The sequence below is a fragment of the Metopolophium dirhodum genome, chromosome 9 (assembly GCF_019925205.1).
Source record: "Metopolophium dirhodum isolate CAU chromosome 9, ASM1992520v1, whole genome shotgun sequence".
Taxonomy (NCBI): domain Eukaryota; kingdom Metazoa; phylum Arthropoda; class Insecta; order Hemiptera; family Aphididae; genus Metopolophium; species Metopolophium dirhodum.
The window spans coordinates 22,300,690-22,327,550 of record NC_083568.1 but is presented as its reverse complement, the minus strand read 5'-3'; the positions used below and the strand labels follow the sequence as shown (position 1 = coordinate 22,327,550).

General features: G+C 27.6%; 2 protein-coding genes across 5 annotated transcripts in view; both read left to right on the top strand.

The window, feature by feature from the left end:
* Positions 1-3,115, top strand: part of LOC132952906 (uncharacterized) — a 65,068-nt gene extending 61,953 nt beyond the window's left edge. For both annotated transcript variants that reach the window (XM_061025407.1, XM_061025406.1), the window contains exon 28: positions 388-3,115. In XM_061025407.1, coding sequence (XP_060881390.1) covers positions 388-436 — 49 coding nt within the window. In that variant the 3' untranslated portion in view covers positions 437-3,115. The remainder of the gene's footprint in view (positions 1-387) is intronic.
* A 1,600-nt stretch (positions 3,116-4,715) lies between these two features.
* On the top strand, positions 4,716-7,232 carry LOC132952217 (uncharacterized). Of its 3 annotated transcripts, XM_061024432.1 has the most exons (5): positions 4,717-5,186; positions 5,340-5,532; positions 5,742-5,861; positions 5,928-6,212; positions 6,418-7,232. In XM_061024432.1, the coding sequence occupies exons 1-5, from the start codon at positions 5,172-5,174 to the stop codon at positions 6,441-6,443; spliced, it is 639 nt and encodes a 212-aa protein (XP_060880415.1). In that variant the 5' UTR covers positions 4,717-5,171; the 3' UTR covers positions 6,444-7,232. The 3 variants fall into 3 exon arrangements, with proteins under 3 accessions (XP_060880414.1, XP_060880415.1, XP_060880413.1); XM_061024431.1 differs by having other exon boundaries at positions 4,716-5,186; positions 5,961-7,232; XM_061024430.1 differs by having other exon boundaries at positions 4,719-5,186; positions 5,928-7,232.
* The last annotated feature ends 19,629 nt before the right edge of the window (positions 7,233-26,861 follow it).

Sequence of the window (26,861 nt, the reverse complement as noted above, 5' to 3'; positions counted from 1 at the left end):
TAAATTTTTAGTATTGAATATATTCAAAAATATCTAAAATATAAAAAAAATTCTCCGACCGATGCAAAGTAGACTTGTTGACCAATTAAAACATCTTTACATTTTTTAAATTGAACCACTAGAAGTACTTTAATTTTTGTCAGTCACTAAGGTCGTTTTGATGAAAAATGAATAGGGTTTGCAGGGGCCTTAAAAAAAATTTTTAAATCACATTTCAAAATAATGATATCCTGACATTAAAAAAAAAAAATAGAAACCTATATAAAATGATAAACTAAACCACATACGTACGTCGTAAATATGCGTATCTATTATTTACATTAAAGTTCTTTAAAAAATATTTTAAAAATAATTTACAATATTTTATTGTTTTAACATTTGTTTCAGGTTAAGTCCGAAAAGTCGAAACAAAACAAAGAAATCAAACTCAATCTAATTGAAAGCGTATACTTATTACTCTTTGGTTAACTAAGTACCTACCTATATTACATAATATAAACTCATATTATAGGTATTAGGTACATCTTAATAGACAATAGTTAACCGTCATAGATATCTTTATTAATTACGTACCTATATACTCTGTCACTTTGACAATATGTACAATGTACATGGTTTAAAACCAAAACAAACTTTGTATTTTTTTATTTTTTGTGATTTATGATTTGATTTATTGGTATTTTATAAATATTGTTTTTGTGAAATGTTATATAATTTCGATTTTGATTCTGCAAATCAAATAGTTTTATTCTGAATTTTGATTTAAACTACCTATCGATAAAATATAGATAATATCGATATTATTTCGATTTATTTGTTTTGTATCGATCCATCGGTATTCAAAACTTATTTGAAAACCAGTTTAAAGAATAAAGAGGCGTATAAATTCTCGTAATTTTAAACCAAATGCAATATAATATGTCAATACGATACATTTATAAACTAAATTAAATATTTGTTTTAGGTACGAACTTAGGTTTTATTGCGTTTTTTAAAATCATATTAAAACAACAATTTTACGTGGTTGTGCTATGCTAATAGACTGATTATTTTTCTTATTTATAATATTGTTTTCATTTAATATGACGATTGACGACGACATTGTCTCGACACAATATTCGGATATTACACTTTAGCACGTTACACATCATTCTCACTCGTTTTACTTCAAAAAACTATTTTATTTTTATATATAACGAACTTACCTCAAGTCATTGACACAATAAAACTTCGTTAGAATTCATTATCAACATATAATTAACCGTTGCGTTACAATCATATATATAATCAATTAATCAATATATTATACACTTGTTGACTGTTGCTTGGCTGTACAATATAATGTAATATTATATTATATACCTAGGAGGTATATACATTAATACAATAATATTTTAAAGCAACGAAAAATAAATAACCTTTCTAATTATATTATAGGTACGTTAATTATTATTTATTTGACAATATTGAAGTACAAATGGTACACGGGATTTATACATATTATGCTATAAGCTTAACCCTTGTTGTTGTTATTATTATTATTATTGCTTTTCAAATATTATATTATATTTATATTAGGTATAAGATATTCTTTAATAAATAAACGTTCATACCTATAGTTAAGATGGGACTGGGGGTCAGTATGATTTTTGTTGTCGTCTTTATTTTACCACATACAATGGAAAAGTCTGATGCAGTTACGAATAATTACGATCAGTTAAATTACCTACCTATAGCCTATATAGGTATTCTATTTATAAGTAATGATTTTTTCAAGGACTATTATTTATTTAATACATCTATACACTAATTTTAAAAAACTACATAGGTGTTTTAAACAATCATAAATTGTGTTTTTAACTGTTTTGTTCGTAAATGTTAACTATGGCTTCGTGATAGGCGAACATATACGGTTATACTTCAACTATGCCTATTCGATTTCCTCAATGCCCTTTTACTATTTCCAACATTCTCGGTTTTAACTTTTAACCGTCCTTAGCTTTAACTAATCTGACGAAAATAATTTGTTGATAAGTTGTAGATTGCACTAATGCGTGAATGAACAATAGGTACATCAACAACGTTTGACTTTAATAATACTATAAATTAGGTAATGATGGTTGGATATCAGAAAAGTTAAACATAGAAGATAATACCTAAAAAAATTGTAAGCATTTTTATCTCTGATATTATGATAGATTTATAATTTTTACTTTAAAATAAAAAATGTCTATACTTACAAAATAGTGCTGTAATAAAAACCAAACATTTATTTTAAATGCTCAGCTGTTATTTATAATTATTGAAATCATTTTTAATTTCCATATTTTAGCTTACTATTATTCTTTTTAGTTTTCAATTCATTGATTTGTAAAATATAAATTTAATTATGTATTACCTACTATAATAAACTAAACATGTACTACCTACCTAAATCTATGAACGCGGACAAACTATTGCATTTATATTTTAATTTTAAGTGGACAAAATCAGTTACAACTTATTTTTAATGCATGAAAATTAAAAACTAAAATTATTTTTAAGACATTTAATTACATTTCTGGATAGGTAATCTATTGTAAACCTATCCAGGATAATAATTTTTAAAATGTTTTCAGTAAAGTAAAAACCTTACAAAATGCTGTGAGTTCTATAAATATATGTATGTATTATGCAGTAATAAAACAATGAACAAAAATCAATGTAATAAAATCTTGATTCCTAAAATCCAAACAAATACAGCAGTACTTACCTAAGTTAATAATTAATAATTATTTTGTGTAAACAATTTTATGAACCTCTTTTTCATCAATTAAATATATTTATTTTTAATATTTAAGTATTTTTTAATTGTAAAACTCCGATTGTCTAAGTGTACATATTTGAAAACCGTTTCTAATCAATAGTAAAATGTACTCACTTCATAGGTAAGGAGTGGCCGTTATATGACAACACTTAAAAATAGCGAAATAGTATTTATAGATACCGAATATTATTTATTTTTTGAATATATGTATGTATAGTCAAATCAACAAACATTATTTGATAACAATTTTAAATTGTAATACAAATCGTTTAATTTTTTCAGTTCATTAAATCTTTTTTAATCATTGCAGCGAGTTGTCTCTTTTTTCACAATGTCCGGAAACAACAACATAATATCCAAAACCAAAATAAAACAAGGATTTATTCGTAATTAAAATCAGGTCCATTTCCCCAGCCCTAAATTGGAATTTTGAATTTTCGTTTATTCTATTTGTTTGTAAAAGTTTGGAAAGATATTTTTTTCGTTTTTAAAGAATTTGTTTTCCTGAAAACAAAAATTACCGAGGGGGGCTGGGGAAATTCCATTTATACCAATTGATATTATGACCTATATTAGGTTGTAGTTAAGTTGTTCTCTGTTAAATCTGGTTTTAGCTCTATTAAACCAAGTCTGGACATCCAATTCAAATAATCTGAATATTGCAAATATTGATTTTTGATAATGCCTAAATATAAAAAAAGTTTTTATTTTAATTTAGTACACAATATTATAGCACAAAAATATCACAAAAAACTTTTCACTATAGGCTATAGAAATCATTTTTAACTCCAGAATTCTGAACTTTGTTGCATCCTTCTCAAATGTTCTACCAGCCAGTTCATGAACATTCAACTACAAATTTATTGGTAAATAATTTGGACAATATCCTTCTTACATGGCCTTTTGCTTCAACATCTTCAATTAAGCAAAGCAAATTTAATAAATTAATGATAAAAAAAAAAAAAAAAAACAGAAATAAATAAAAGTTTTTAAGCCATGTTTTTCATATTATTTTAACTTACAATTTTTTCATTAATATCACTATTCAATTTATTTTTACATTCCAAAACGCTCATTCTGGATAAAAATGGAAATTGATCCAAAAATTCCTAATCGGTAACATATGAAAAAACAGAGCCTGGTGCTATTTGAGAAGTCAATGATGTTCTTCAGTTCTCAAGTTACTAATTTGATTCATTATTCTTTCGTTCATCAAGAAATTCATTACTATCTCATCCTGGATCTTTTTCAAAATACCATGCTGGGTTGTTTCTAATGCATAATAACAAAATAAATTATTTATTATATACATATTCTATGTATCGTTATGGAGTTATTCGTAAATTAATTTATTTTTAAGTAAATTGTTCAACTTATTTTTATAATAAAAACATGATATTAGAGCAATGTTAGTTGACTAGTCTAAGTAGCCAGCTCTACAGCCTATGTGCAACTTTAAACAAAAATAGAAAGGGTACTTTGATTAAAAAAAAAAATAAAACTTACTAACTATTATTAGCATATATGAATATACAGTATAATTAGTATAAAGATAAATTTTTATCACACAAATCAGATATCTACTAGAGTAAATAAGTTTAAAATTTTAGAGTTATAAGTTTATAACTTGTCAAGTGTTGTGTTATCAATATTTATTACTCGTGTATGCCATGTTTTAGCAAAACTTTTTAAAAATATATGCATTACTCAAGTATAATGACTAATTTAGCAGATTTTTTTTTTTTAAATTTTGTTTTTGTTTTTGTTTTTATTTTTTACCTATCTTTGAAACATACATATTAATATAAAATATATTATAATATTAACTAAAATATATTTTGATATTCCATACAGTTACAATGTTGAATATTGTAAATTAAATATTATATTTTATTAACCCTTTATAGGCATGGGATCTATATTTCCCACCTAAGAAAAAAAAATTCTTGCGCATTATGTGCAAAGGTTATATTTTTCCCACTTATTTGAAAAAAACCGTTATTTTTTTCTGTATACGATAGTATCAATTACCAATATTTTATAACATTTAAATAGGAGTAATAAATTGATAACCGTGGAAGTGGGAAATTATCATCCCATTGCCCACAGAGGATACCAATTTTTTTCCCTCCAATATTTTTTCTATCAAAATAATTATTTGTTTTAATTTTATTAAATAAGCAGATATACTTACAATCTCTTTGACTTGTTTATTATAATCAATATAATTTGCCGCGTATTTCTATGTTATCATGCAGGCCATGTGCCAAATATTTACGGTGTTATCAAACAATAATTAAAATGTGATTTTGTTTCTAACTTATAAGTTGATATATTCAACTTAACGCCATTTATCGCATTTTTGATGAATATCTTTAAAGTAAATACTGAATTAACCACCATTTTATACTCTTTTAAAAAGTCTATTAACATTTTTTTAATAAATGCCCACTTAGAAATTATTTGGGATTTTTTCTTGTAATATTTACATTTTTTATGACAAATTTTAAATAAATATAAATATATATTTTAGATGTCTTCCAAATTAACTGATGAACATATTTTAAATGAATTAAATGCAATAAGTGATTCTATGGCCTTAAATTCAGATGAGGGAGGTGATAGTGATGCAGAAGACGATATTTTATACCCATCTTTAGTTGATAGTCGTCAAACAAATTCTAGTGAGAAAAACTCATTCTGGAGTTTGAAAACAAGATCTTCAGGTAAATTATTTAATTCATTATATTTCATTTTATTTATGAGTTATCTTCAATACTTATAGGTGTAAATACCACAGTAAATACTATAATATTGAATTTAAATGATAACAATAGTCAACAACAAAATAAAGATATATTCATGTATAATACAACTAGTATTTATAAAATTGGCTATACTAGGCTTTCTTATATAATTATTATTTTTATTTTAGATATTATGAGTGATAATAATTATTGTATTGACAATGAAAAAGAAAAATTAACTGAAAATTCAACAAATGTGATTATAAATTCTTTCAATGAATGTGAAGAAAAGCAATCTTTGTCCAATGGTAAATATTTTAAAAGTACCTATAAGACAATTTTTTTTAACAATAAATTTTTTTAAATTTCTTTAGAATATCAAAATAATGTGTTTATTGGTTTTGAAGACTTATCAATTGATGATGAAGATATAGATGACACAGACAAGGACAAAGATTATACACCTACTGTATTAGAATGCAATGAATCACCTGAAGACTTCCCCCTTGATTTGGACCTTTTTCTCAATGATGAAAATATTTTAAATGACGATGATATTATAGACAATCCACCTAACATATCAGATTTTAATTTTGAAAAAGCAGGATATTCTCCAGAAATATATAAACTGACCCGTTTTAGAGAAGTGCATGGTTCAGGTAATAAAAATATTTATAAAATGTGTCCCATACAGATTTTTGATATGATTATGGGTAATATTATGTATCAAAAAATTGTGTTTGAATCAAATTTATTTGCTGAACAAAATAATATATTATTAAATACCAACATTGAATCATTTATTTTATACAAAGAAAGTTGTAATACAATGAACAAAAAATATATTAATCAATTGGAATTTAGGTCAAGACTTACTGATGAACTTATAAGTAATTTTAGCTCTAGAAAAAAACAGACTTCATCACCTCAAGATAGTTATAAAAAAAAAAATTAAATTGCCGTCATAAGTCCATCATTTAAAAATGTTGAACATTTACCAAAATTTATGAGTAATTATAGGCGTTGTAAAATGTGTAGTACTAAAAAAAATGAAAAAAGGTCTAATATAGTATGCATAACTTGTAAGGTAACACTATGTAAAAATTGTTTTGAACCATATCACAAACAATAACATATCAAGACACATTACATATATTTATTTGTATTTAATTTTAGTATTATTACATACAATTTACTACTACCAGGAACTTAAATACTATTTTGTTTTTATTTATATATATATTTCTAGTGCAGAAAAAGTTATTAAATAAATCTATTAATAATTTATTTTTAAATTTAAAAAAACTTTTGTTACATTGTTATCTTTGTATTATTATTATTATTATTATTATTATTATTATATTATTATTATTATTATTATGTATTATTTATTATATAATATTATCTATATTGTTTATTCAATTGTTATGGAAGGGCTAAAAACATGAGATTAGTTTTGTTATTCTAAGAAAGAAATGTATTTTACCACAAACAATATTTACATAAAATGTCCTTGTTTATTGTTTTAATATTGTTACCTACCTATTACTAACAGGAACTTACATAAAATATATACTTATTTCTATTTTATTTTTAAGTTAAAAAAATTTTGTTAAATTGTTATGTTTGTGTTATTTATTCAGTTGATAGATATGTAAAGGATTACAAAAAATGTTATAACTTTTATGATACTAAGAAAGAAGTTTTCATTTATTTAATTTTAATAAAGTTGAGTTTGTTTTTTTAAAATATTTTTTTACTATTTTTGGAGAATTATATTTATTAATATTCAAAATTTTTCAATTTTTATAAGACAGTTGTTTTTTTTTATTTTTATAAAATAAAAACTGGGTATATTTTCTTAGGTGGGAAATATATAGCCACTGTCCATTGCAGATTTTATTTACCGTAGAAGGGCAATGGGATACTATTTTCCCACCACTTTTCCAACTATGCAAAGCATATTAACATTTTTCCAATATTTTTCCAAAATCCAAGAACTCTATACCATATGTGTACTAATTTTCAGAATCATTGAATGTTTTATTAAAGGCTTATAACATTTGCCAATAGATGGCACAGCGGTCGCGGTTGTACCGGCATCAGAAAAGGAAGCGTTATACATTTGGCCAAATACTATAGGTAGATTAGAATACGGGAAGCTCTTAGATTTGCTAGGGGACACTGTAGCGCTTCATATTATAGTAGGTTGCCTATATAAGCCCCTTAATTTTTCTTTTTTAGACTGATAACTATTAACTGATAAGTTATTAGTACAAAAGAACAACTACTTAGCTTTTTTCTAATTTTTAAATTAAGTCCAATAGTCCATTAGCCTTTAGGTAATTAATATTATATTGTTATTAGTGTTAAAATATAAAAATATATATATTACATAAAACATGCAATACATCATTACCATTTACCTGTACCAAGTGTATGGCTGTGTGGATTATGGACACTGGATTACTAAACCAAGGTTTATTTCATAGAGTAATACTTGATGGTAAGCTTATTGTTTTTACAATAATTTGATACAGTTCTACACGGTTATACGGGTCTTAAGTTTTAAACATTTTAATGATATCGATAGTTGTGAAAAAATAATTATATAATTATCACAAAATATTGATTATACTAACTAAAAAATATGTACAGTGAGAAATGTGTGACATAAAGATTAATACAAAATATTATTAAAACAATATAAAAAATGTAGGTACCTACTAAATATTTGCAACAGTGTACACCATCATTACAAGTCATAATATTATGTACAATGTACAAATTCAAAATAATAAAAGAAATAGAACTTAGGTATGAGAACATTATAAAATATGTATGAACAATATTTTTATATTTATGATATAATATGTTAAATTAATAATTATGTGTATAATATAATACAATATAGGTAAAATATGGCGCCAAATTATTTGTATTAGTTCACGAGTATATAAAAGAAAGGGGCTGAATAGGCAATCACATACATTTTGGAGCGCTATGACGCCAGCAGGTTTCTACAGAGCTTCTCGTATTCTAATCTATAGTATTTGGTTATATTATAGCTAATTGAAATTGTTGATATTTTATATATACCCGGTGTAGTCACTCGCACACTGCCCTTGCTCGAACAATTGAAATCAAAAACATCCCTCGACTTGTTATGTAAAACCACCATGGGTAGGTGTCAGAATTATTTTTCCATCATCAATTTTAAAACGTTGATTTACCTAGATTAAAAATAAAAATTAATTTGTTATACTTACGCTCGGTAAACTTCAAACGTTGTACGGGTGCGTAAAACACCGAAAATCGTGAACTTCGTAAGGCTATACCATAAAAACCAATGATTTCCCGGTAGTCGAGTTTTGGACAAGTACCTACTTAAATTTGGCATGCGAACTATAATTGAAATAGAAAACCAGAATAGGTTCATTGCAGATGACAAAGATTTCTGTAAAAGAAGAAAGGATTTACCAATATACTGTATAGGTACTGAGTATAATACTATAATATATAAGTTCTATGGATATCATAGTAAATAATATATTTTATAATATCTATGGCAATCGTCAATTGTCGAAATTCGTCGGCGACGGTTAACAATCCTAATAATTTCAGCAATTACTATTGTATTATAAATATAATATATTGTATATTTTGATTTCAGTGAAAAAAAAAATAATAAGCCACCAATATAAACAGAAAGTTCGTTAAACCGTATATATTATAATGTGAGTTTTTACACAAACTAGCCAATTTCGTTATGATCAGGTTATTTTCATAAAATATTTCGATACTTCCAAGTTTTAGCTCATCGGGATGAGATGATTAAATTAAGATGGATGAACATCATGGCTGTTTCTTCGGCGATGGCGGCACTCTAGCTACGTTTCACCGGAAGAGTAGATGTTTACGAGTAAGTTTGTTTTCATATTATTACCTACTATTTTAGATTTACTTTTTAGACTTAAATTAAATATTTATTGCCACGGATAATCTGTTAACTAGGTGACGTAGAAGCATTTATAAGTTTAATCCTAAAATCCCAATTTATAAAATACGCGAGACCGTCTTCGTTTCACCACGCCAAGTTTAATACGCACCTTTTTGCATGTTATACTATACGCCGGGTATCACCTTAGGTTTGCGCGAAGTATTTAAAACAATATAATGTTATTAATCTTTATATTTTATATTTTTATATACATAAATATATTATACACCTCATATATTTTATTAGCATACTTACACCTTGTTTAGTGTAGTTTATACCCTAGATGGCTATATACATATATAGGTATTAAATGTCATGCAATTATATATTTTACTATAATTATTAATTGCATTATAATATAATATAACAATATACTTTAAATTAAATGAGTTGTTATCAAAACAGACAGTCTTAAAAAAAACTCTTTTCGAGTTTTAGAAATCTAGTTGGTATTATAGTAGTTGATGAATTTACTAATTAACTGTATACGTTTATGGCTTTATGCTAACTCTAAAATCCGGTAATCACATTTTTTTTTAATGATTGATAAAATGCAATATGCTCTTATAAAAATATTCTTGTGCTTCTGCAGATATCTATTCACCACCTTAATCAATAATTAAATTGATAAACGAAAATAATAATTTAAATAATACCTATATCATATTATTATAATTCAAACTCAAAATTATAAACTATTTTGGTTTATTGTCATATCAAATTTAAGTGAACAAATTGTTCCTTAACACGGAACTCTTTGATATAAAAAGTTGCATTATATTATATCCGTGGATTCATCATATTGACGTACCTAGTATAATATCTATCATTTATTTATTTATCTATGGCAAATCTCAAAGCCGTTGCAGAAGACACAGTCGATTAAAAATTCTAAAATTTCAATAAGCAAAGAAGATACGATCAAAAAACTTACCGCGTTTCATATAATTTTATTTTTCATAAATCACAATATTCTAAGTTCTGTATCTTATATTATACTTATCTATGTTCTGTATTCTAAAGCGTTTCCTCATGGGCGTCGCAGTTCACGTCACGGATTCCGCCGAAAGAGTCGGTAATTAAAGTAAGTTTGTTTTTACATTCTTTTGGGGCTTAAATTTACTTTTAAGACTTAAAATAAATATTTAATGTCACGAAAAATGTGCTATCCAAGAATTTTAGTTCCGAACTAGAAATGTATAAAATACGTGAGATATAAACGTCGTCGTCGTTTTTCCAGTCCCTGTTCGTAGAATAATTATAATTAATAGGTGCATACCTATATAGGGTAGGTACTTAATATTTATATGCTTTGGTTTAATTTATAGAAATATATTATGTCATAACTTATAACTGATAGTAGTCATAAGATACAATTTTAATTAATAACTGGTAATGTTTTTTCCAAATACAACGTTATAAGTTATAGGTAACTATTAATTTAGTGTCACATATACTTAACTTCTATTGTTCACCTAATATCGATATTCTATATCATAGGGATTAGGGACGTATAACCATGTACACATAAAAGTAATATTCACGGAATGGTCAACTGCCTATCCTGACGTGTGCGCACTTATGAATAATATACTTACTCATATACTCGTATAGGTATATAAATATACCTATATAAATAGTGTAATACTATACACACGAATGTGTTACCTATTATGTCCCTAAAAGTTCAACATTATTATATTTATTTATTTTTTACATATAGGTAGGTACATTACTAGACTCTAATTAAAATCACATTTATTTTTATTTTTTCGAACACAATGTTCAAAAATTATTAATTAATATATAATTCATTGGTATCATCGTGAAAGTGTCATCGTGTATATAAATTATAATAATATACTCTAAAAGTTTCATAAATCCGCGAATACCTACTATTTTTAAATCACAACAAAATAACTAAAATCGTTATTCTTGGTTTTAATATGTAATTTCGTCTAAATTTTAACTTATAATATCTGTGAAAAGTAACTCTGTTTAAAATAGATTTTTTGGATTTTTTGGTTACAATATGAACCAGGGGCGGACTGGGCCGGCGGGATACTGGGAACTTTCCCGGAGGGCCGCTACTCAAAAATGATTTGTTATTGCTATATATTTATAATTATTATTAATATAGAAGATCGGTATAAATATATGAATTATAAATATTTTTTATTTTCATACCATGACGCGTGTGTGAAAAATTGTTTATATTAAGTGTTTAAGATGTTATATTTCGGTTCAGCTCATTGTCCACCCCCTCACTCTTCAGCATTCAATGCATTCAATGCATCAGAAATTATTATTTATATTTAGGCCGCGGATTTAAATGTAAACTGCATTTTCTGAATTTTCTAAAACATTGCTTTCCAAGCAAAGAATTCGTTTCATTATTATCAACGAATTTAAAAATGAAATTAGAACATTTATATGGGTTGAAGTCAATTTTATAAAATCTTAGCGAAAATTCCTTCAAAAAAAAAAAAATTAAATACAATTAAATAAAGGTAATTTTTTTTACTTATATTTCTATTTTATTACTTATCTACCTATTATGTTCGATACTATAACTTCAGTCTTCAGTTATAGAAAACAACACTTGCCAATATGAAATTATACTATATCGAAGTTTTTTTTTTTAAATATTAAATAGTAAGTATCTGTCAGACGTGTTATAATGAAATTTCCAAGTAGTTTTCAAAAGCGACGTGAAAAACCAAAGAAACGGGAATTTTTACGTAAAATCTGTTTTTGAGGAAATTGATTTTGGTTTTTGGTGTAACTCTAAAACAAATGACTGTAGGGAGATGAAATTTTGACTGAATGTTTATAATTGCATTTCCTATTCACCATAACATTTTAAAAATATTTTGACTTATTTTGAGCTGTTTACGGACATTGTCAAAAAAAAAAAAAAAATAATGTCTACAAGAAACTAAGCATTTAAAGTTCAAATTTTGACAACATTTATCAAATTTATAATTTATTAATTATTTTTTAGTTAAAACTTATAAAATGTTTAACTTTTATGGCTAAAGATTGAAAATTTAATACAAGGTTCCAAATATGTCATATATAAATTACTTTATTCACAATAATATCATCAAATATACTTGGTAATATCATAGGCTGACTGACCGTTTTCGCTCAGAATCGTTTTTCTTATACAATGATATCATATCATTGAATTAAAATTTAACACCATCCATTACAGTTATCCACTTGTAACCTACTGTACAGCAGAGCGACATCCACTTATCTACCTTTTTATAAATGTCATTAATCTCAATACTTCCAGACTGGACTGAACTTTTGGACCGGAGATATGAAGACGCGCGCTGCATTTTCCTTGGCGGAGATGCACAGCTCTGACACTAGACAATATTATACACTCAAAGGGACCGCGTTTCACCGGAAGAATAAATAATTACGCAAGTTTTGTCCTTCTACTCTGTTGAAGCGGTTGACCTAATGTAAATATTTATTGTCAGACAAACTTATATACCAGCTAGACGTAGAGTAGTTTTTAAAATCCAGTTGTTATAGGTGTACAAAAATTAGGATATTATGAAAAATACCTTAAATTATAATAATACTTTGCCTACAACTGTTAATTTATTGTTATAGTAGAATAATTTTTAAAGTTTTAAATCAATGATTTGGTAATGCTTTTATAAGTAGGAAGGTAGGTTTTTATACCTACCTAACAAAATAAGAAAATACATAATGATTAATGTTATTTAATATGATTTGTAAGTACATAGCAGATTATACCTATCACTTGGTGACGATTATTTTTGTTTTATACGTTCTTCGTAATTCAGTTCCGTCACGATAGTTTTAGTTTTCGTTAAATGTGAAACATACATTTTCTATGCATACGGGATACGGGCATAAAACATTTGGGTTTTAAGAGAACACCTCAAACGTACGTTTTATTTTGGGGGTTTTACGGGATATACCTATAGGAAATTTTCTTCAAATTTTCACATTTCACTATTTGATATTGTGATATTATTTGTACCTAGGTTAAGTTTCTGTTTTAGAATCGATCGATATGTTACCTAGGTATACATCACATTCTTTAATTTAAATTCTGGTAGTCGAGTATTGGACAAGTACCTACGTAACTTATAATTCGTATCGTAATTTAATAACTAAAGAAATATTATAATTTCCCCAACAGTGTCTAGGGCCACCGGCAGCAGAATGCATTATAGAATGTCTATAAACTTGTGGTCTAGTATATGGTTAAAATTGGCATGCGACCAACAACTGGGGGCTTGTTCTGGAAAATTTAAATGATCTAATAAGGTTCATCTCATTATTTGAATTAAATTAATTTTTAAGCGATTGTTGTGTTAATCAATTTTTTAATTTATTTCATTCAACACACTCGTCTCAGTTTTCTAGTACCTCTAGATTTCTCACAAAATTCATATCGATCATCTCACAGCTTTCATATTCAAAACCAAAAAAATATGTATTTTTATCTTATTTCAATCTTTTTCATCGAACACCATTATATATTACAGATCATAAAGATACTAGTATTGTATACTAGATAAGTTTCAATTAGCGAGATGTAGAGAGAGATGGAGATGGAACGAGATGTAGACGGATGAAGATAGCTGTTTCTTCGACGACAACGTGTGCTGCAGTACACCTAGGTTTCACTGGAAGAGTCGATGTTTATGCGTAAGTTTGTTTTTATATTATTTTGGTCTTACATTTACTTTTTAGACTTGAATTAAATATTTATTGTCGCGGAAAACCTGTTAACTAAGTAACGTAGAAGCATATACGTTTACTACTATCTACCAAAAGCGCAATGTATAATAATAATAAATTATACGCCAGTCCGAACAATCCAAACGCTGTCTTACTCGTAGTCGAGTTTTAGTTGATAACTGACTTGTGAATAAATGTAATTTTTGTTAGGTATACAAATAAAACTAATAAATCCTTGAATACAACATTTAAAAATACAAACTCTGTGTAATAAAAATTAATATTAGGTATTTATTGGTAGGTTTATATAATATCTGTAGACTATAACGCATAGGTCATTAGAATATTGTAGAACATTTTACTGCATAAGATGCGTGTTATTTCAGAAATGGTATTCGTCAGTGAACATTTTCAAACTGGGAATAATACATATAAGCAGATTGAAATGTGTGAACGTTTCAGTGTTTCGAAGACTAAGTTTCGTAGCAGATTTTGATTCCGTCACGGGGTATGTATTTTCTTATTACTCAGTAGGTTTTTTTTTATTATAGTTAATTGATCAGGGGATGTATTTATTTATTTATTTATTTATTTATTAATACGGACAAAAGTCCAGTTCACAATATATTTGTATAGATAACAATAATATAATATAATTAAAATATTAACATAATAAAAAATGAAAAGATTAACACATCGAATAAAAGTAATAATAATAATAATAATATTAATAATTATGATATATATATATAAATATTGCCCGAAAATTTTCAATATTTGTATTTTAACTATACTGGTATAACACTATTCGGACTATCAATAAAGTCGTGTTCAAAATTAGAAAATTGGTGAGGTATGATATTTTTTTAAGCAATTCTTTCGAGTAGGGAATTCGCTCAATGATATTTAAATATTTTCACTGATAATCAAGTACGATGACTTGTAGGTAACTAGAGACTGAGTGAATAGGAATTAGGAAGTGTGTGATATGTGCGAAGATAAGGAAATGGGTCAACAGGATTTCAGAATGTTTGGTGTATGAAAGGGAAAGATGAAAAAGAAATGTAAGGTTAGGGTAGGTAAGCGGAGTGAGAGTAGCAGATATGAGAATAACAAGTAAGGTGTTAAGGTACAAAAGAGGATAGAATAAGAAATTTATTAATTAAGGGTAGTGTAGGGTAGTGTACATATTGTAGTGAAAACAAGAGAGAATAGGTTTAGGTGGTTCGGTCACTGTATGATAAGAGATAGTGAGAGTGGCTATAGAAGTTAATTTAACGGAGAAATGATGGGCGAGAAGACTGAAGAAGAGATGGATAGACAAAATACCGATCATATGGAGGTGTGGAATGAGAGTGGCTGAACCTGTATATAGCTGTGAGAGACGGGGGAAGAAAAAGTGTAAAGGTAGAATAGTTATGTTAACAATGCCGAATACGTAGGAAAAGATCTTGAATTGCAAAGGCCCTATTGACTCTTTGGCTTCAACTAACCATAGGTTTACCTAACTAACCTTCTTATGAATCATTAGGACACTTTGAATAAAAAGATCCTGAGTTGCAGGTTGCCGAACTTAAGTGTTTGATTATCAAGTTGATCCTTTGATTGTTGACACCTTAATCCATGCTATGGATGAAGCCCATAGATAATAAAGATATGGATCATATAGTCCACAGGGGAAAGTAATTGAGGCTCCTTTATATTGATAGTCGATGGTCGATACTCGATATAAGTATACTTTATTTGGCCTCAATTTATTGTTCCCCTCGAAGACTGCTGATAAGACCATGATATGATGGAGCCATACACAGCTCACTCGTGTAAACTTGTTGCCGGTTGGGATGTCAGCGCACTATTTGTTTTCCATCTTTGACCCACCCGTAGCATACCAAATGTACGATTAAGAAAACACTAAAATGATTGGGTCAGAGAGAGAAATAAATGGTGCGCTAAAAATCTGACATCCTCTTAGTGTTATCAAGTTGAAGAAGCAGTTGATTGTTGACAATTTGACATTCAACATTAACTGTGGTCAGTGCCGTAACTAGATTTGATTGGGCCCGTGTGTGAAAACTCTGTTGGGCCCCTTTTTCCTAAAAAATTTACTTATTTGAAAATCTCCATATTTATTTTCCTAATAAGACATTTTTTTTAACAATAAGTATAACTTGTAGTTTAGAAACAACATAAAAATTAAATAATTTTACATATAAATGTGGGTAAATAAATAATATAATTATAACTCTTAGGTAGGTAAGTCATAAAAAATATTTTGAAATTTGAACATCATAAATGTAATTGAATAAAATAATAATATTAATTAAAAATGTTAAAAGTATAAAATTTTCAAAACTAAATTATAAGCTATCGAAGAAAATTCTTTTTTCTTGCTTTTAAATTTGCAAAGTCTTCAATGATTTTGTCTACATTAATATTTTCTGCTGAAGTCTTTCAATGTTCAGAATAGCGATGTTAGATAACCGGTCTTGACCTATAGAGTTGCGCAAATAGTTTTTAATAAGTTTTAACTTTGAGAATGACCTTTCTGCTGAAGCAGATGTTACTGGTATAGTCATAAAAATGATTATACCAGTAAAAACATCTGGAAGTATGGAAGTTAAGTCATCTTTGATAATGATATCTCCTAAATTTTGAACAGTCATTTTTTGAAGTGAGTTTTCTTGATAAGTTGATGATAAATATGCTTTTAAAGAGATAATTTGTCTTGTAAAATCTGAACTTATATCATCTTTGTATTTAATGGTAAAGTCGTACGCTGATTTTATTAAAAGTTCTTCAGACATTTATACTAATGTTTGAGGAATAAGTTTACTAAAATCTTCACAAACCATTTGCATTCCTTTAAAACATAGGTTCTCAAACTTATTTCATCCAACGCCCACTTTGAGAATCAAAAATTTTCTAGCGCCCCCCCCCCCCAAAAAAAAAAAATTAACTTAGCATCTGTTATGTCTTTTAAAAATAGATATTACAATTTATAATATATAAATATTCTATATCTAATTTCTGAATTCTAACATACATTTTAAATTAGCTTTTTGGATGACAGCAATTAAAACGCATACTTTTTCATACTTAAAAGTATTTTTATTAAAACGAAACATTTATAATTAAAATTATTCACATTAAAATTGTTTTATTTAAATCATGCTAAAAAAGTTATGAATTCAAAATATAAAATTTAGAAATTGAAAAAGTATTTTGTTTTAATAAATATAGATTTACTATATTACATTTTGTATTAATATATGTATAAATATATAAATGAGACTTTTTTTAATAAAATATAATTATAATATTTATATATATAATTTTTTGTATCGCCCCCTAAACCTAACTCAACGCCCCAAAATTCCTTCGGGCATCCTACCGCCCCCCTGAAGACCACCAACGCCCATTAGTGGGCGCTATCGCCCACTTTGACAATGACTGCTTTAAACCTTTCTCTAAGTTGCATCAATGTTGTATCAATTACTGGGTAAAATACGTCTACCTTAAAATTATCTTCAATTACTGTAAGTCGATAATCACTATCTACTTCGTCAAAATGCCTTACAGCAAATCGTTGACGCTTTTTATCAAATTTAAATGGTATATTCCATGTTCACACAATTTTCTTGCGTTGTCAGTTTTTTTTTCGTACTCTTGTCTCATTTTTCAGAGATGAATTATTGAGAGATCTGAGTGGGCCCCTAAAAATTTTCTTTGGCCCTGGGCCCGTGTGTTCCACACACTTAACACACCCGGTTTTTACGGCACTGACTGTGGTAGGTATTATGATTGGAAGTAAAAGTAATTAGCAGGACTGTGAATTTAATGTAATGAAAAAGTGTTAAATATTTGCCTGCATGTATGCACTAAAAACCGGAAATATATGCACTGAAATATTCAAAAATATGCACTTAAAATTCAAAAAAATACTGAATGAAAACGTTTTTATTAACATTTTTTTAAATTAATAAATTATAATTCAAATTGGTTTACAAAAAAAATTCTTTATTTACGCACTTGGTAGGTAGGTATGTAAGTAGGTAACGGATGAACCGAAAATATAAAAACATTTTAAGAAAATAAGCATAAATACGAAGAAATCATGAAAACATGCAATTATATTAACTAACCCAAAAAAAAACGCTTATTGGTAACGGAGTTGTAATAATAGGGATTTTCCAAAAAAAATACGTACTAATAGTTCAAACAAATCATAAAGGCCAACTGTAATAAATATTAATTTATGAAAAAGTATATTAAAAAGCATTATTATTATAAATGAAACAAAACTATGAACCATGGACCGTGACATAATATAGGTATTTCTATATTTTTAGCTCCATAATTTCTGTTAAAATATTAGGAAAATGTATTAAGTACCGTAAAAGTGCTAAATTTGAGCTATTACTTAAAATATTATATTCATAACAAATTATCATAGAAGGTTAGGTACTGTTATTCCACATACTTATTATAGTTTAATTTAACTACAACGTTCTAGTAGAGTCTGATAAAATTTGGTTCCACGACTTTGATCATACAAACTTTAAATACTAAACTATGGGTCTGAAATTTAGTTTATATAGATCTAAATAATCCAAAACATATTATATTGCTTCAAAATATAAAAATAAAGTGTCTTGTATTGTAGTAGGTAGGTAACTTTAAAAAAAAAACTAAAAATAATCATACTTTAAATCTATGTATAATATACGTATATTGTAATAAATGTTCAAATGTTTACTATAGTAAATTATAAAAAATTAACTTAAGTTCAATATAACACATTATAACAGGTGTTCAAATAAACAGTTCATACCAAAAATGTTGTTAATTCACACAGTCTCTCTTCAATTTTAAATTTTTCTTCAAATCATCTACAAAATATAAATGTTTAGTAAATTGGAAGACTTGATTAAGTATTTAATCATTTATCTAAAAGAGATGTGCCGGGTCGCCACATTACTATATCGAGGGGCCATGGTGCAAGTGTCGTCCATAAATATCATAATTAATTATCATAATTGCCTCAGTAAGTTGAGGGACCGTAGTTAAAGTGCCGTCCACCAATAAATGACCCGAAAAAAAAAACGATTAATTCAAATATAGAAGGTACTTATATCATATACTTTTATCAAAGTATGATTGTGTTAGCCACTGTCTTGTGTAAATTATATTGTCTTATGTTTTCCCAATCTAATAATACAAAATACTGAAAATTAATGAAATCACAAATATTAGTAGGTACAATAGAGAGACTGTGCATTGATTTACAAATTTGTCTTAAATTTACTTTTTGCATAGAGAATAATATGAAGGTGGGCTGGGCTTAGATGCTGATAAATCATTAATAGAGAGTCCAGTGTATCTTTCAGACAATTTTCTTCGGAGGGGCAATTATAATACGTATTATTTTATTTACACAATATCACATTATTATACTGTAATAGGTAGTCTGTTATGACTGTGAAAATTATAATTAAATAGATACGTCATACCCAACATTTCGCATAAAGTTTTACATACACACATAGTATTATTATTTTTTTTTTTTTTAATTGATCTTGAGCCCGGCAGCTGAGGCCATTAGCTATTTTTAGTTTTACTGTAGGTTATTAAGTCGGTAGGGGGAGGAACACGTGTGTTTTTTGTTTGGCAGAATTTCTAATGTGGCACCCGTAGGTTTCTGCCGTGCCCCGGGTGGGGGGATGGCGGCACTTTTTCTCCGGACACCGTGACTTGCACGGAGAAAAATGCCGCCCGGTGGTCGAGGATCGAGCTCGGACCGGCTGTGCCGAATCCGTCGCGTTAGACCGCTCTGCCACCTCGTCCCCCCATAGTATTATTATATATAACCTAACCTTCTTTTTAAATACATGTATGTTAAGTTCAATATAGGTACAAAAAAAAAAAAAAAATAATAATAATAGCTAGAAAAAAACATACTTTTTAACTTACTTTTTTATTACCTACACTGAAAAAAAATCCTGATCATATAAAATAATACAAGTATAAAGGTAAATTAGTTCAGTATAATTAAAATATGGCAATACAAATTCAAGTTATTTATTTAAATAAGATAATCATTGAAAAAAAAATATTTAATAGATATACCTACAATATGACAAAAGTAAATATACATTTAAATAGAATTTATACCATTAGGTTAGGTATTATAAAATATATTTTAGTAGGTACATATAAATTTAACTTTTTAACTGACTTAAAAGTATAAATTTAAGAATTTAGATTAACTGCAGACCTTTTAATAATATAATAGTTTACCTTATTATGATTGTCAATGCTTTGATGCTGATTAAGAACTGTACTAAATTATTAAACAAATATAATTTGATTTTTTATTGTTTTATACAAATTTCAATGAATTAGGTACACAACACACAGTAACAAATAACACAGTGACAGTCAATACACTTCACCGTTTAGACTATAGTAAAGTAATACTAGTAATAGGTACATTATCACAGTGAACAACAATGATACACATTACAAACTAATGAAATACCTACGTATAAATCTGATAATATTTTTGGTGTTTAATAATTTATAGTCACCGGTGTCCTATAATATTATCTATGTGATTACTGATTTCTATCGGGGAAAAAAAATTATAAATAGAATACTGTGTTGACTCTTATCGGATGTACCTCTTATCTATTGTTGGTGATTCACTGTGGTATAGAATTTACATTTGTCTTATGACTATTTGATTTTTTTTTTACTATTCTTTAAATTTTTCTCCGGGGGGGCACTAGACAATCTCCGGGGGGGCCTTGCCCCCCCCCCTTCCTCCCGGACAAGTACCTGAAAGAAACACTGATAGAGACGCGTTGATCGCTTTTATGTGCTTCAAATTGTTTACACGAGTGAGCTGGGTATGGCTCCATCATATAATATAATAAAGATATAACATAATGGTCTTATCAGCGGTCTTCAAGGGAACAATTGAGGCCGAATAAAGTATACCTATACGAGTATCGACTATCAATATAAAGGAGCCTCAATTGCCTTCCACTGGAACGCGGCCTAAAATGTATTTAACATAGGCGTGGACTATCCATATCTTTATTATCTATGGGCTTCATCCATAGCATGGATTAAGGTGTCAACAATCTAACGATCAACTTGATAATCAAACACTTAAGTTCAGCAACCGGCAAATCAGGATCTTTTTATTCAATGTGTACCTAATAAGTCATAAGAAGGTTAGTTAGTTAGGTTAACCTATGGTTAGTTGAAGCTATGGTAATGATAGACGACTACCATCACCGGTCGTGAGCTTTGCGATGATCTTTTCCTACTAACTATCAAGGTATTCGATATTGTAAACATAACAATGAAAGAAAATATTTAAATATTATTAATTTGGTTAGGTTAGGTTAGGTTAGGATTGTGCAGGAAATTAGATGTTAACTAATTATCATAGTTTTTAACACGGTCTTAAAGACTGTCAGCTAGAGTTGTACCACTATAGTAATTAAAAACTTAAATACAGCCAACATTAAATAATGACTTTTTTACCACAACAAATTATAAAATGTATTTTAAAATATAACAAAATATTATTTTATCCAGGTTTTATAAGGTTTTCAATACTTATGAGTCTTTGTAAATAGAAAATGTATAAAATCAATAGTTTTAATTTAAAATATGGTTTTGTGTTTTAATATTCTATTGTCAAAGAATTCTCATGGTTTCCTTTCCACATTTTTTTACATTGTACTAAATCTAATTTTTTTCCGCACATATTTACAAAGACTAAAACAAATATCTGACTATGTTTTTATTTGCATTTAGACTTTATAGTTTGTAATTTAATAATGACTGTAGACCCACCAAACACAATATTATTTTAAATTAAACATTTTATGTCCTTCATAAATTACAATCACATAGTAGAGTCCGTGCAGGACCTTTTCTTATTTAATTTCTTTGCATCCTTTATAATTTACATTCATTTTTATACATTTTCTAATATATATACTACCGTGATACACCTCTGATCATGATAACTGTTCGCATTATTATAATGTAAAGAACACCTAGTTTTTGGATTGTAGTTAATGTGTATTGTAGTATTTAGCTTCCAGCGTATTCTTTTGTTTAGTGATATTTCACCCAGATTTCTCAAACAATTTTTTTTCACTTCATTGAACTCAAGTAGATTTGAAAATTGATAACTTGGTTCCCTGTAAATAATCATTCTTTAAATATTTTAAATAGTTATTTTTGTTTGAGAAGCTGGGCATTTTAATTTGTACTTTGTAATGTGTAATCATACAGTTAAATTTATTCAAAATTTTTTTTTGGTTTCCTAAAGTGCATTTGCCTGCAGGCGCCAACACCCTCCTTCAATTTTTTTATTTATGATTTAACGTCTAGCCACATTTTTTAAACATTGACCATCTGGTACCCTTTGAATAATCCTTGTATAATGAATTCAATATTTTAAATATTTTTTTCTGTTTACGATTCTGGGCATTTTAGTTTGAAGTTTGTAATGTGTATTCCCACAATATAATTTATTTAATTTTTTTTGGGTTTCCTAAAATGCATTTGCCTGCGGGCGCCAAAACCCTCCTTCAATTTTTTTTTTTTAGTAATGCCACTCTAGTTGAATATTTTGAATTGACTTGAAAATTGATAACTTGGTGCCCTGTGAATAATCATTCTTTAATGAACTAAATATTTTGAATATTTTTTTCTGTTTACGATTCTGGGCATTTTAGTTTGTACTAAGTAATGTGTATTCCTACAATATACCTAATTTATTTAATTTTTTTTTTGGTTTCCTAAAATTCATTTGCCTGCGGGCGCCAACTCCCTCCTTCAATTTCTTTTTTTTATGATTTAACCTCTAGTTGAATATTTTGTTTTGACTTGAAAATTGATAACTTAGTGCCCTATGAACAATCATTCTTCACTGAAATAAATATTTTGAATATTTTTTTCTGTTTACGATTCTGGGAATTTTAGTTTGAAGTTTGTAATGAGTATTCCCACAATATAATTTATTTAATTTTTTTTTGGGTTTCTTAAAATGCATTTGCCTGCGGGCGCCAACACCCTCCTTCAATTTTTTTTTTTAGTAATGCCACTCTAGTTGAATATTTTGAATTGACTTGAAAATTGATAACTTGGTGCCCTGTGAATAATCATTCTTTAATAAACTAAATATTTTGAATATTTTTTTCTGTTTACGATTCTGGGCATTTTAGTTTGTACTAAGTAATGTGTATTCCTACAATGTACCTAATTTATTTAATTTTTTTTTTGGTTTCCTAAAATTCATTTGCCTGCGGGCGCCAACTCCCTCCTTCAATTTCTTTTTTTTATGATTTAACCTCTAGTTGAATATTTTGTTTTGACTTGAAAATTGATAACTTGGTGCCCTATGAATAATCATTCTTCACTGAAATAAATATTTTGAATATTTTTTTCTGTTTACGATTCTGGGCATTTTAGTTTGAAGTTTGTAATGAGTATTCCCACAATATAATTTATTTAATTTTTTTTTGGGTTTCTTAAAATGCATTTGCCTGCGGGCGCCAACACCCTCCTTCAATTTTTTTTTTTAATTATGCCACTCTAAATGAATATTTTGTATTGACTTGAAAATTGATAACTTGGTGCCCTGTGAATAATCATTCTTTAATGAACTTAATATTTTGAATATTTTTTTCTGTTTACGATTCTGGGCATTTTAGTTTGAAGTTTGTAATGTGTATTCCCACAATATAATTTATTTAATTTTTTTTTTGGTTTCCTAAAATGCATTTGCCTGCGGGCGCCAACACCCTCCTTCAATTTTTTTTTTTAGTAATGCCACTCTAGTTGAATATTTTGAATTGACTTGAAAATTGATAACTTGGTGCCCTGTGAATAATCATTCTTTAATAAACTAAATATTTTGAATATTTTTTTCTGTTTACGATTCTGGGCATTTTAGTTTGAAGTTTGTAATGTGTATTCCCACAATATAATTTATTTAATTTTTTTTTTGGTTTCCTAAAATGCATTTGCCTGCGGGCGCCAACACCCTCCTTCAATTTTTTTTTTTAGTAATGCCACTCTAGTTGAATATTTTGAATTGACTTGAAAATTGATAACTTGGTGCCCTGTGAATAATCATTCTTTAATAAACTAAATATTTTGAATATTTTTTTCTGTTTACGATTCTGGGCATTTTAGTTTGTACTTTGTAATGTGTATTCCTACAATATAATTTATTTAATTTTTTTTTTGGTTTCCTAAAATGCATTTGCCTGCGGGCGCAAACACCCTCCTTCAATTTCTTTTTTTTATGATTTAACCTCTAGTTGAATATTTTGTTTTGACTTGAAAATTGATAACTTAGTGCCCTATGAACAATCATTCTTCACTGAAATAAATATTTTGAATATTTTTTTCTGTTTACGATTCTGGGAATTTTAGTTTGAAGTTTGTAATGAGTATTCCCACAATATAATTTATTTAATTTTTTTTTGGGTTTCTTAAAATGCATTTGCCTGCGGGCGCCAACACCCTCCTTCAATTTTTTTTTTTAGTAATGCCACTCTAGTTGAATATTTTGAATTGACTTGAAAATTGATAACTTGGTGCCCTGTGAATAATCATTCTTTAATGAACTAAATATTTTGAATATTTTTTTCTGTTTACGATTCTGGGAATTTTAGTTTGAAGTTTGTAATGAGTATTCCCACAATATAATTTATTTAATTTTTTTTTTGGGTTTCTTAAAATGCATTTGCCTGCGGGCGCCAACACCCTCCTTCAATTTTTTTTTTTAGTAATGCCACTCTAGTTGAATATTTTGAATTGACTTGAAAATTGATAACTTGGTGCCCTGTGAATAATCATTCTTTAATGAACTAAATATTTTGAATATTTTTTTCTGTTTACGATTCTGGGCATTTTAGTTTGAAGTTTGTAATGTGTATTCCCACAATATAATTTATTTAATTTTTTTTTGGGTTTCCTAAAATGCATTTGCCTGCGGGCGCCAACACCCTCCTTCAATTTTTTTTTTTTAGTAATGCCACTCTAGTTGAATATTTTGAATTGACTTGAAAATTGGTAACTTGGTGCCCTGTGAATAATCATTCTTTAATAAACTAAATATTTTGAATATTTTTTTCTGTTTACGATTCTGGGGATTTTAGTTTGTACTTTGTAATGTGTATTCCTACAATATAATTTATTTAATTTTTTTTTTGGTTTCCTAAAATGCATTTGCCTGCGGGCGCCAACACCCTCCTTCAATTTTTTTTTTTTAGTAATGCCACTCTAGTTGAATATTTTGTATTGACTTGAAAATTGATAACTTGGTGCCCTGTGAATAATCATTCTTTAATGAACTAAATATTTTGAATATTTTTTTCTGTTTACGATTCTGGGCATTTTAGTTTGTACTAAGTAATGTGTATTCCTACAATATACCTAATTTATTTAATTTTTTTTTTGGTTTCCTAAAATTCATTTGCCTGCGGGCGCCAACTCCCTCCTTCAATTTCTTTTTTTTATGATTTAACCTCTAGTTGAATATTTTGTTTTGACTTGAAAATTGATAACTTGGTGCCCTATGAATAATCATTCTTCACTGAAATAAATATTTTGAATATTTTTTTCTGTTTACGATTCTGGGCATTTTAGTTTGAAGTTTGTAATGTGTATTCCCACAATATAATTTATTTAATTTTTTTTTTGGTTTCCTAAAATGCATTTGCCTGCGGGCGCCAACACCCTCCTTCAATTTTTTTTTTTAGTAATGCCACTCTAGTTGAATATTTTGAATTGACTTGAAAATTGATAACTTGGTGCCCTGTGAATAATCATTCTTTAATAAACTAAATATTTTGAATATTTTTTTCTGTTTACGATTCTGGGCATTTTAGTTTGTACTTTGTAATGTGTATTCCTACAATATAATTTATTTAATTTTTTTTTTGGTTTCCTAAAATGCATTTGCCTGCGGGCGCAAACACCCTCCTTCAATTTTTTTTTTTTAGTAATGCCACTCTAGTTGAATATTTTGAATTGACTTGAAAATTGATAACTTGGTGCCCTGTGAATAATCATTCTTTAATGAACTAAATATTTTGAATATTTTTTTCTGTTTACGATTCTGGGCATTTTAGTTTGTACTAAGTAATGTGTATTCCTACAATATACCTAATTTATTTAATTTTTTTTTTGGTTTCCTAAAATTCATTTGCCTGCGGGCGCCAACTCCCTCCTTCAATTTCTTTTTTTTATGATTTAACCTCTAGTTGAATATTTTGTTTTGACTTGAAAATTGATAACTTAGTGCCCTATGAACAATCATTCTTCACTGAAATAAATATTTTGAATATTTTTTTCTGTTTACGATTCTGGGAATTTTAGTTTGAAGTTTGTAATGAGTATTCCCACAATATAATTTATTTAATTTTTTTTTGGGTTTCTTAAAATGCATTTGCCTGCGGGCGCCAACACCCTCCTTCAATTTTTTTTTTTTAGTAATGCCACTCTAGTTGAATATTTTGAATTGACTTGAAAATTG

Bases quoted from the DNA above. Each gene is read 5' to 3' on its own strand.
- LOC132952217 (XM_061024430.1), top strand. The intron at 5,533-5,741 runs GTAAATTATTTA...TTTTTATTTTAG, and splicing joins TTTGAAAACAAGATCTTCAG to ATATTATGAGTGATAATAAT. The intron at 5,862-5,927 runs GTAAATATTTTA...AAATTTCTTTAG, and splicing joins AAAGCAATCTTTGTCCAATG to AATATCAAAATAATGTGTTT.